This window comes from Saccopteryx leptura, chromosome 1 (assembly GCF_036850995.1).
Source record: "Saccopteryx leptura isolate mSacLep1 chromosome 1, mSacLep1_pri_phased_curated, whole genome shotgun sequence".
NCBI classification, from domain to species: Eukaryota; Metazoa; Chordata; class Mammalia; order Chiroptera; family Emballonuridae; genus Saccopteryx; species Saccopteryx leptura.
Window position 1 is genome coordinate 41,331,073 of NC_089503.1, and position 12,175 is coordinate 41,343,247.

Genomic DNA, 12,175 nt, shown 5'->3' on the forward strand with positions numbered 1-12,175 from the left:
TATATATATTAGTTTTCTCAGAGTCCTGTTTAGAACGGTTATAGATCCTTAACATACTTTTTTTTTTTTTTTAATCCTCAGTACAAGTCTGTGAGGTAGGTACTATTTCTCTTTGCAAATGAGAAAATAAGTTCAAAAAAAAAATTAAATGATTTTGCCCTCGGGGCAACCAAGGTAGTATTTCTGGGAGTGCATCTGGATGAATGAGGAGACAGTTCATTCAGTCTGACTGCAAATCCTTGCCTGCTTTCTCTTCTTTCTTTGAAACCCAAGATGCAGTACCAGGAGGGTTGGAAGAGAAATTCAGGGTCTCCCAAGTGAATAAATGAGGTATTCGAGAATAAGTGTTGGATCTTGAACAGTGTTGACAGGAGTGATAGACATATCCTGCCCTACTTCTTAAGACTGTGGAAGGTATTTGAAGGCAGTTTGATTTAGTGATTAAAGGCCATATTGTGGGTTTGAGCTCTGGCTTCCCTGCTTAACTTGCTGTCTAATTCAGCAGGTTATTTTGATTCTTTGGCTGTCATTTTCATCTTCATAGGGTAATTATTGAAGAGATTAATTTTAATCAAACACTATTCACGTTTGTAAAATCCAGAGCCTAGTACATAATAAGTGTTCAGTTAAATGTTCACTGTAATTGTTCTGTTGCCTATAGATTTATTCTTATTTTATGTTCATTTTTCTCTTTTCAGTACAAGTTCAGGGATCTAACTGTGGAAGAACTAAAGAATGTAAATATGTTTTTCCCACATTTCAGATATTCAGTGGACACCTATGGTAAGAATCATATTCTCTAGTTTTTGTTACATTATATAAAGTATTAATTATTTGTTCCTAGAGAACTGTGAAATTATAATTTCTCATTTCTCTTTTTTATCCCCTGAATTTGAACTATACTTTGTGACTTGTGATTTCTGAGGAAATTTAAATTAATACCATTTATATTATATTAAATTTCTATTGCTACCAGGACAAATAAGCACAAATTTAATGGCTTAAAACACACATATTTATTATCTTATAATTCCGTAGGCCAGAGGTCCAGAACAGATCTCTGAAGGTTAGAAGTCCGGGCTAAAGTCAAGGTGTTGGCAGGTCTCAGTTCCTTTCTGGAGTTTCTGGGAGAGAATCCATTTTCTTACCTTTTCCAGTTTCTGAAAGTCACCCTCATTCTTTGGCTCCAGGTGTCCTTCCTCCATTTTCAAAGCTAGCAATGTCCCCTGGAAAGACTGGAGGCAAGTTTCTTCTATCCTTTGGTGTCAAGTTAAGATGATATGTATGGTGGGGGTTTTCTGCACTCAGCACAATTAAGAGTAAAAAGAGGCCCTGGCCAGTTGGCTCAGCGGTAGAGCGTCGGCCTGGCGTGCGGGGGACCCAGGTTCGATTCCCGGCCAGGGCACATAGGAGAAGCGCCCATTTGCTTCTCCACCCCCCACCCCCTCCTTCCTCTCTGTCTCTCTCTTCCCCTCCCGCAGCCAAGGCTCCATTGGAGCAAAGATGGCCCGGGCGCTGGGGATGGCTCCTTGGCCTCTGCCCCAGGCGCTAGAGTGGCTCTGGTCGCAAAAGAGCGATGCCCCGGAGGGGCAGAGCATCGCCCCCTGGTGGGCAGAGCATCGCCCCGGTGAGCGTGCTGGGTGGATCCCGGTCGGGTGCATGCGGGAGTCTGTCTGACTGTCTCTCCCCGTTTCCAGCTTCAGAAAAATACAAATAAAATAAAATAAAAAAAAAAAAAACAAAAAAAAAACGAATGCTGACTGAGACTCATTAAGTTTATTTCAGGACCCATGAATTAGTCAAAGCACACAATTTTGATAAACTACTTCATTCTACATGGTTATGCTTTATATTTGAATTAGTTTGAGTTCAGAAAATGTATCTAATTTAGATTTATATGTTAGAAATTTTGAGTTATTGAAGTATTTCTTAGGAATAGCTAATTTTATATGAAGAAATTATTAGATTCTGGCCCATCTGTGACTGGCCTCTTTGATTGGCACCTAGTTATTTGGTGTTGCATAAATGCCTGGAATGGGGTGTAACGGCTACCACTTAATCCCAGATATGCTTCCAAATGTTTTATCTATTTAATATATCATCTGACATATTTTTTTTAACTAAGGCTGTGAGTTAAGTATTATCATCATTTTTGAATAAAGAAACCAAGGCCCAGATAGTTTAAATAAATTGCTCAAGATTACACAGCTAGTTAGGGATGGAGTTAGGGTTTGTACCCATGTCTGTCTTGCCCTCTGCTTGAACACTGCTTGGCCTTTTACAATGATTTTCTTCATGTATCGATTTATTATACCAGTTAATTCTTATTGTCATTTCCCCTTGTCTCAAGAAAGTGAGCTGTGGTGACATTAGACCCTCAAGCTATAGGATTTATATTGTCCCTATATGTTTTCTTGTTGAAGACAGTGATAGTTATGCATCTTAATCACTTTTATTTTGACTTTTTGAATAATTTGATTGGACAATAAATATACCTATAGTTTCCCTATCACATTTCTAGGTTATTCTGTCCTGAGTAACAATCCCTGTTCTATACTTCTTTTCGTTTTATGTTTGCCATGGAGTGAGCTTTTCACCTATTGTGACCTTTCATTTATCTAGTTCAAGGTAAACATTTGTACTTACGTGCACTCTTGGCCTTGAGCTTTCTGTCTGCTTGGTTTCCTCTTTTCCCTTTCCAAAAGATCATCAAATCTACTTGGAATTTTTTTATTCAACTGCCTAAATAGTATAGTTACTGAGGTACTACAAGGACTACATTCCAAGGCAGTATGATAGTTTGAAGCCAGAAGTACTCTTTTCTGTATTAAATTCAGAGATTAGGCAATAGTTCTCCACCAGTGTGCCCCAGTTATTGATGGGTGAGTTGAAATTTCAGGGATGTGAAGATTGAATAACGGTTGAGAATAATGGAGTTAAAGAAACAAGAAGATAATTAATAATCTTTCTAAAAGGTCACTATCAAAAATACAGCTAACATTTTTTTCTGCTTATAAAAGTTATAATCTGATTTCTGAAAGTGATTATAATTGACTTGTTAATTGTGACAGTTATTTGATAATGTCCCCACATTTCATGATCCTTTACTTCTTTTCACATAGTGTCATAAGATCCTTATGACAACTTGATGATGCATTCTTATTATCTTTACTTTATATATGATCAAACTTAAGCTCAAAGAGATTAAAGTAACCAAAAGTCCCATGCCTCTAAGTGGATGTGGGTTTAAAACTTGGGATTTCAGTATCAAAGTCCTGTGTTCTTTCACCTGCCCTCTCTGCTTTCTAAGGAAACATCAAATAATTTTCTTTTGTCAACATTTTTACTGATTTCTGGATGGTATTTAGAAATTATATGTTCCTGTATATGTATATGTTCATGTGTGTGTTACCTGCCATTGAGTCGACTTTGACTCCTGGAGACCCTACTTTTAATGCACCTCTTCCTACTACTGATTGCACATTTTTAGGCTTTTTTTTTTTTTCCTTTCAGTTTTCAAAGATAGTTCCCAGAAAGACTTGCTGAATTTCACTGGTACTATTCCTGTAATGTATCAAGGTAAGTGTGGAAGTTGAGAAATTGTGGGAATTTTCTAAAAATAGTTTAATAAGAACTTACATTTGTTTAGTGCCATAATATTCTCAAAGTGATGGCCCTGACTAGTTGGCTAAGGTGGTAGAGTGTCTGCCCAGCGTATGGATGTCCCAGGTTCTATTCCCAATCAGGACACGCAGGAGAAACAGCCATTTGCTTCTCCACCCCTTCCCTCTTTCTTCTCTCTCTCTCTCTCTCTTTCTCTCTGCCCCTCTCCGGCAGCCATGGCTTGATTGGTTCAAGTGCATTGGCTCCAGATGCTAAGGATGGCTCTATGGATCCTCTGCCTCAGGCACTAAAAATAGCTCAGTTGCAAACACAGCCTCAGATGGGCAGAGCATCAGCCCCAGATAGGGGTTACTGGGTAGATTCCAGTTGGGGCACATGCAGGAGTCTGTCTCTCTATCTCCCCTCCTCTCACTTGGAAAAAAAGAAAAAAAATTCTCAATATTTTGACATGTATATGATCTATATTGAACCTTATTGAATATAGCAGATTACCGTCTGAGTCAAGGAAGGCCTAGATTAATATTAACAAATTCAATTCAATAAATATTTACTGAATATCAACTACATGCCTACTACTCTGCTAGGTGCTGGGGTTCAGAGGAGAGCAAGACAGACATAGGCCTGCCCTGATGGAGAGTAATCCTATTTTTCATAGCAGAGGGCAGGAATCCCCACCATTTTCTTCATTGCATAAGTGCAGAGTTCCTCTGCCTTTCCCTCTATATGATGTAGCATTATCCCCATCCTATAGGGGAAACTTAGTCTAAGCCTGGTGAAGTGAATTACTTAAAACCATATAGCTGGTATCAGGCTAGAACTTTAAACTCTCAATAGGAAACATTTAAAACACAGGGGTCATTAAAACTCAAAGAAAGCAACACATTTTTGATGACCTGACAGGTTAACATAGCTAAGTGTTTTCCCAAAAAGAAAAAGAAATCACTAAATTTCCTATATACAACTCTTCCTTTTTGTCCAGACCTACTTCCTTCAGTGTTCAAGAGGACTAACCTTTAAGATATGTATCACAGGAGATTGCTTATATAGTATGCTTTGAAGAACACCAGTGAAATGTTCTGCCTAAGTGCTGCCTGAAATTCCACCATTAAAAATTTATTCCTCTTCTAAAATGAAAAGAATCCCGGGAGGGATAACATCCAGTACTGCTAATATACAGTCCTGTGCTTAAAAAAATACTGGGTAAATACTTGTTGAATAATTGAATTAATTTACTACTGACCGAAAGGCTTAGGAATAAAGAATTTACTGGGCATTTGAAAGAAGAGGTGCACTGAAAGGGGGCTGAGGAGGATCTGAAAACCAAATGGGGACAGAACAGTGGAGTTTGCTATCTCTGGTAAAGATTTGAGCACTGTGTGATGAGAATACATTGCCCAAAAGGCACCAAGAAGCTATATTTTTGGGGACTTTTTCAAAGTAAATGTTTCATTATTATAGTTCCTAGATTGTTAGAAACCTGCCTTAATTGCTTCTTCCCCAGAATAACTTGTGGCCAGAGATGCACTCGCGTTTTAATCTGCCTCTGTTTATGTCCCACCATGACACCTCCTTTGGCACAGGACATGCATAGGCATTTAGTTTGGTTTTTACACAGAGGAATGTGGTCGGAGATGAAAGTAGGTAGCATTGGGAATTTGCAGCAAGGGCGGCAGAACAGGCATAGACTTGAGTTTGTGTTTTCCTTTCCTGCTCCTCTCCTGCTGAGCTATCAGACTATCTTCAGGCTGCCTGCAGAACTTCACTGAGACTTCTTCCTCACTACTTATGTGTTGCATTTCTTATGGCTAGATGTTAAAAAGAGAGAAAAAGAATTTCTATCTACCCCCAATGACTGATTGATGATTGATTTCACAATTCTTACCCATCCCAATAATTTCAAGGGCAGTTGCATATTAACAGAGGAGTTTATGAATTCAAATGAACCATTGCCTAGCATTTCAGTTTCTAGGATACTGTGGGGAGATAACAGGAGGACATAAAAGTTATCTTAATACCATTGGTAAGATGCCCCTCTTTGGCACTCTTTCTTAATGCCATGGAGTTATGTCATTGATTTTTATGCTGGCTGGGTCTTTCAACGTAGTAACGGTACCTGCAATGCCTTTTTACTGGCAGTACACTGTTTTCCCCTTTGTTTCTTACTAGAATTGTATCAACTCAGTGTGATGCACACTAGTTATTTCTTGCTGATTAGAAGGTCAGAATGTATTATCTTTTTCCTCTATCAAATGGGCTGATATAAATGGTCACTTTGTGGTAATGTGATCACCTGATTTTATAATCATCAAGTTATCTACAGACCAATAACTATGCCTAGCTATACCTATATTGTAAACCCTTAGCTACTATGTATGGTGACGGACTTATTGTGATGACATACCTCAATAAAAGCATTTTAAAATATTAATAGTTAAACAAAAGTAGAAGAGGAGTATGGTTCTGAGAACTGCTGATATGAAATAGACCAGATGTTAGGACATTTTTCTAAATTCCCCAGGTATTAGGACATTTCTATAATGTACTGATTTTCAGTCATAGCTGCATATTAGAGTTGCATGGGAAGCTTTTAAAAAATGATGTTCAGACCCCAACCCATTGAGTCAGAAACTTTGGGAAGTGGCCTGGATATTGTTATGTTTTGAGTTCCTTAAATGTGTCTAATTTGCAGACACCGCTGGGTATCATTATACTTAGGGGAGGAGTAAGCAAGATGAAAAAATAACTTTCAGTGGAAGGAGGATTTCCTTAGTAAGAAAAGGGTTTCAGTGGCAAAGAAAACTTTATACCTGGCCTGTTTTCAAAGTGCAAACATTACGAACCCTTCATGGAGCTTGCCATGTCATATACTGTTCTAAGCATTTTGCATACATTAACTAATCTCATCCTTAAAACAACCTTATGAGGTAGGAGCTATTATTATTCCCATTTTATAGAGGAAGGGATTGAGACACAGAGAAGTTAAGTTGCCTAAAATCATACAGCTAATAAAGTGTGAAACGTATGCATTCTAGCTTCCGAGCAGCCATGTTCTTAACTACAGTGAGAGAAATATGCAGTAAGATATGAAAGCAGAAATAAATATCAGAAGATACAATAAAACAGCCAAGGTAGTTGATCAGATTTCTAGTTTAAGCCTAGTTTTTGTCCTTATATAAGTTTTAGCTCTGGGCTTCCTGGCAACCAAGGAAGTCAGATTTTGGCTGTTGATAGGTATCACATACACGATTATAAATTGGAAGAGATGCATGCACGTTCCTATCTTGGTGCACTAAAATTTACAAACACTGGACACAGTGACTATTAAGGTTATTTTTAGCTTTTAAGTTCTTATGTATCAAAACTAGTTTGTATATTTTAGTACCTGCTATTAATGAGCAACTTGAGGGCTAGTATCAAATTCATCTCTACTCATTCATTCATTTTTTTATTTGTTTGTTAATTCAGTCATTCCTCATTATATAAGGAACTTTTATTGAGCAGCCATTACATTAGGCACTATGCATGGTTCAGGGGATGTAGAACTGGATAATACATTATTTTCTCTTAGGGAGAAGTCTACAGTGTAAAAAAATAAACAGAACTGTAAGCAGATAACTTTAGTGTAGAAAAGTTTAAGTGTCCATTACCATTCAAGAAAGGTACAATAGCACTGCTTGTGTGGAGCAAAGAAGGCTACATAGAGAAGATGATGTATCTCAAACTCCTGACACAATAGGTCTTGTAAATATTTATTGAATTGAATTGGATGTCTTTATTAAATTCCCTCAAATATTATGTTGGTGACTTAATGGGAATATATTTCCAATGTTAATGTACAATAGATGAAATGGAAAAATAGGTCTCAATTTACATAAATCCTTTTTTTTTTAGGTGAAAGGAAAGGGGATAGTGAAGCAGACTCCTGCATGCTCCCTGACAGGGATCCACCTGGCAACCCCATCTGGGCCTAATGCTTGAGTACTGCGCTATATTTAGTTCCTGAGGCTGATGTGCTCCAAAGGAGCTATCCTCAGTGCTCCTGGCCACGCTCGAGCCAGTTGAGCCCCTGGGTGCAGGAAGGGAAGAGGGGGGAAGCAGATGGTCACTTCTGTGTGTCCTGACTGGGAATTGAACCCAGGATGTCCATAATATGCTGGGTCCACGTTCGATCCACTGAGCCACCAGCCAGAGCCCATAAATCCTTTATTTGTATATAAACTTGACTACACAGCTTAAAATGCCACTTAGCTATACCATAGGTAAATGTGTATGCCTTATTATTGTTTGAAGTGTGTTTATTTTGTCTCAAATAGGCAATACATATAACATCCCAATTCGTTTGTGGATTTTGGATTCTCACCCTTTTGCTCCCCCCATTTGCTTCTTAAAGCCAACTGCAAATATGGGAATCTCTGTTGGAAAACATGTGGATGGTCAAGGCAGAATATACTTACCCTACCTCCAAAACTGGAGCCATGTAAGATCTATTTGATTTTCTTTTAACAGTTCTTATTTTTCTGAGTATTTATCTTTGGTCTTAGTGGATCAGAGTAACAAGTAAGTTACTGAATTATCTTTCTTTTCATATGGCCTTTAAAAGTAATTTGATATTGAGCTCCCGGGATGTCAACCAACTCCCAGAACCCTGGTTATAGCAGCCTGCTTGACTGTTCTCTGCAAGTCGAGTAGCCAACTGTTGTGTGCTCCTTATCTGTTTATAGTTGTGTGCTGGCTGCCGGATAAGGAATTTGTAAAGCTACTAGCATGATCTAGGGCATTATTTCCAAGTCCCTCTCTATTAAAGATTCTTAGGCAATATATAAGGTCTACCGGAAAGTTCTGTCCGTTTTTGGAATAAAACAAAATACAAATTTTTCTTACCGTCAATAAACTTTATTAAATAATATATTTCCACACCAATCCTATCTTCCGAATATGGTCCGAAATGGTTTGCTGAGCTGAATTAAGCCTTTCTGCGATCTCCGATGTTGTCAGAAAAGGATCTTGCTCCATGGTCTTAACAACATCATCATCGATCAAAGATGGTCACCCAGAACGTGGCTTATCAGAAAGGTCGATATCACCTGTTTCGAATTTTTTGAACCATCTAATGCATGTCCTATCAGAAACTGTACCTTCACCCAACACTTTCAATAAATTTCTCCATGCTTCTGTAGCATTTCTTCCTTGTTGAAATTCGTATACAATACAGTGGCGTAAATGAACTTTATCAGTAGCCATGGATACTCTATCGCTTCACACATAAGACTAACGTGAATCAACTTTGTTTTAGTTAATTTGCTACGTCAGTATGTGTACATTAAGTGATGAAAATAGAGAGGCACACATGCGCCAAATAAACATGTGCTTACGTGTCAAAACTTGTGATAGAAACAGACAGAACTTTCCGGTAGACCTTATATGTATTTATTTGCAGTTTTGCCTGTTTTTGACCTTTAGTAAATTGAATTATATAATCTTCTGTTATGTGCTATGTTTTTTATAACCGAACATTAAATTTTTAAAATTTCACCCATATTGATGATCATTGTAATATATTTTACAAATCCTCACATTATGCAATTTTGTAATCTGCAATTTTCATCTACCTTTATATTGAGCATTGGTATAAATCTCTAAGTGTGGAATAATCGAATTAAAGGTTATAAACGTCTTGAAGGCTGTACTAATCTATTGCTAAAATGGTATCCAAAAGGTAGACAAAATATTGCACATCTCCCATCAGTAGAAGTCAGTGTAGGTGAGTACCTGTTTTACAGCACCCTTGCTCTAACAACATATTATTAAAACAAAAGAAACTATTGCTTATCTCTTTACCTTTACTTTAAAATGCTCTCATTTTTATAAAGAGGTAAAACTTTTTTTTTTTTTTTTTTACAGAGACAGAGAGAGAGTCAGAGAGGATAGACAGGGACAGACAGACAGGAACGGAGAGAGATGAGAAGCATCAATCATTAGTTTTTCCTTGCGCATTGTGACACCTTAGTTGTTCATTGACTGCTTTCTCATATGTGCCTTGACTGCGTGCAGGACTTCAGCAGACCGAGTAACCCCTTGCCCAAGCCAGCAACCTTGGGTCCAAGCTGGTGAGCTTTTTGCTCAAACCAGATGAGCCCGTGCTCAAGCCGGGGACCTCGGGGTCTCAAACCTGGGTCCTCGGCATCCCAGTTCGACGCTCTATCCACTGCGCCACTGCCTGGTCAGGCGAGGTAAAACTTTTATGAAAAGATAATTAAAAAAAAAAAAAAAAAGAGGCCCTGGTCGGTTGGCTCAGTGGTAGAGCATCGGCCTGGCGTGAGGGAGTCCCGGGTTCAATTCCCGGCCAGGGCACACAGGGGAAGCACCCATCTGCTTCTCCACCCCTCCCCCTCTCCTTCCTCTCTGTCTCTCTCTTCCCCTCCCGCAGCCAAGGCTCCATTGGAGCAAAGATGGCCCGGGCACTGAGGATGGCTCTGTGGCCTCTGCCTCAGGCGCTAGAATGGCTCTGGATGCAACAGAGTGACGCCCCAGAGGGGCAGAACATCCCCCCTGGTGGGCATGCCGGGTGGATCCCGGTCGGGCGCATGCGGGTGTCTGTCTGACTGCCTCCCCGTTTCCAGCTTTGGAAAAATGAAAAGAAAAAGAAAAAAGATAATTTATAAGATATTTATATGTACCCAGAATATTGTAAAACTGGAGAACAAGAATATGTGAGAGTCAAGTGAGATTGTCTTAAAGCATACCATTAGGATGATCACTTCTTATTTTATACATAGCCCATGAAAAGGTGTACAGTTATAGACACATTTTACTTTTTGAAAATGGTTTCTATATTTTATATATATATATAAAACCTTTAAAAATAAAGGAAAGAGAGAAATAGTAAAAGAAAGACTTCACACCAGATGGTCCATGTGGAGTTTAAGTGGAAAAACTTTTTTCTTTCTTTTTTTTAATTTATTTTTTAGCGAGAGAGAGGTATATAGAGAGACAGACAGGAAGGGAGAGAGATGTGAAATATCAACTCATAGTTACAGCACTTTAGTTGTTCATTGATTACTTTCTTATATGTGCCTTAACTGGGAGGCTGCAGCTAAGCCAGTGACCCCTTGCTCAAGCCAGCTACCTTAGACTAAGCCAGTGACCACAGGGTCATGTCTGTGATCCCATACTCAAGGTAGTGACCCTGCGCTGAACTGGTGAACCGGTGTTCAAGCCGGTTGAGCACACTCTCATGCCGGCGACCTCGGGGTTCCGAACCTAGTTCCTCAGCGTCCCAGGCCAATGCTCTATCCATTGTGCCACCGCCTGGTCAGTCTAAGTAGAAAAACTTTTATTTTGTAAATTTGTACATTAATTTATTACTTGGTGACTTAAGTAATATTTTCAGTTAAATGTTGTGAATGAGTCTTGATAAAAATTAGTCCATTGGAAGGACAAAAATGTCTTAATGCTTAGTTCTTTGGTTAGTGAAGAAATTGAAATTTTTTTCATGTACTTATTGATCATGCATGTTTCTCTCTTTTTGAATTGTTTGTCTCTTCATCCATTTTACCCTTTTTAAAGTATCCTCAAAAGGTATTTTGACCTTAATTCCCTGTTGTGGGAATCCGTATTTCCTGTTTCCTCTTTCTGATAAACTGGTTGAGATTGTGCTTGATTTCATTATACACAGTACTGATTTCACTATCCTATTTTGAGCTTCTTTCTTATAAGTTAAAACTAGTCTTAAGAAGATTTTATATTATTGAAATTTCCCTACTTAAAATTACTGCAGTAACTTTAAGTTTCACATGCGGTTGGAACTACGTAGTATGATTATACAGAATTTTGGAGCTAGAAAGAATGTAGGGGTTGCCTAGGCCAAGAATTACAAACGTTTTCCCCAGGAGATTCAGTGTGCTGTATTAGATCTATAGAGTTCTGTTTGAATTCAGTGTGCTGAATTAGATCTATAGAGTTTGAATGGCATAAGGGTTTTGTTTTGTTCTTAATTTGAATTTGAATCCTTATACATATACTTTCTCCAATCTGGCACAATAATCATCTCCCTAAATTTTCTTATCCTTGACAACTTCACATATTATGTTACCTGCTTGGTCTTTAAAGGTAGTTTAAATTTTTTATCCTAATGGCCTCATCCTCTTAATTTATAAATAATGAAACCTAGATACTGAGAAATTAAGCACTTTTCAAATGAGCAAACTACTAAAGATTTCTAATAATAAAATAATAAACATCAGTTTTATACTCAGAGTGTATATAGTTTGCATACATTAGTTCATTTGTTTCTCCTACAGCCACTTGGGATTTGTTAGTCACATTATATTGCTTATAACACTGAAGCTGAGACAGGTTAAATGAATTTCATTAAGGTTGCTTAACCAGTTAAATGAAAAGAAACAGTACCAGCTTAGATAATATTTATCAGTGTAAATTTTCTGATTTGATAATGGTTATATAGGAGAATGACTGTTTTTGTTTTTCTTCTTTTAGGAACTATATACTATAGTATTACTGAATGAGCTCAAAAAGAGTGTGGAGGCTTTGG

General features: G+C 38.0%; 1 protein-coding gene across 4 annotated transcripts in view; it reads left to right on the forward strand.

The window, feature by feature from the left end:
- UEVLD (UEV and lactate/malate dehyrogenase domains) overlaps positions 1 to 12,175 on the forward strand; it is a 48,203-nt gene that overhangs the window by 4,841 nt on the left and 31,187 nt on the right. For 2 of the 4 annotated variants that reach the window (XR_010748949.1, XM_066364681.1), the window contains exons 2-4: positions 699 to 783; positions 3,514 to 3,579; positions 7,938 to 8,101. Coding sequence is in view for 3 of the 4 variants with exons in the window: in XM_066364681.1 (XP_066220778.1) it covers positions 699 to 783; positions 3,514 to 3,579; positions 7,938 to 8,101 (315 nt within the window). In the remaining variant the exon portion in view is untranslated. The remainder of the gene's footprint in view (positions 1 to 698; positions 784 to 3,513; positions 3,580 to 7,937; positions 8,102 to 12,175) is intronic. The other 2 variants (XM_066364688.1, XM_066364698.1) reach the window with 2 other exon arrangements.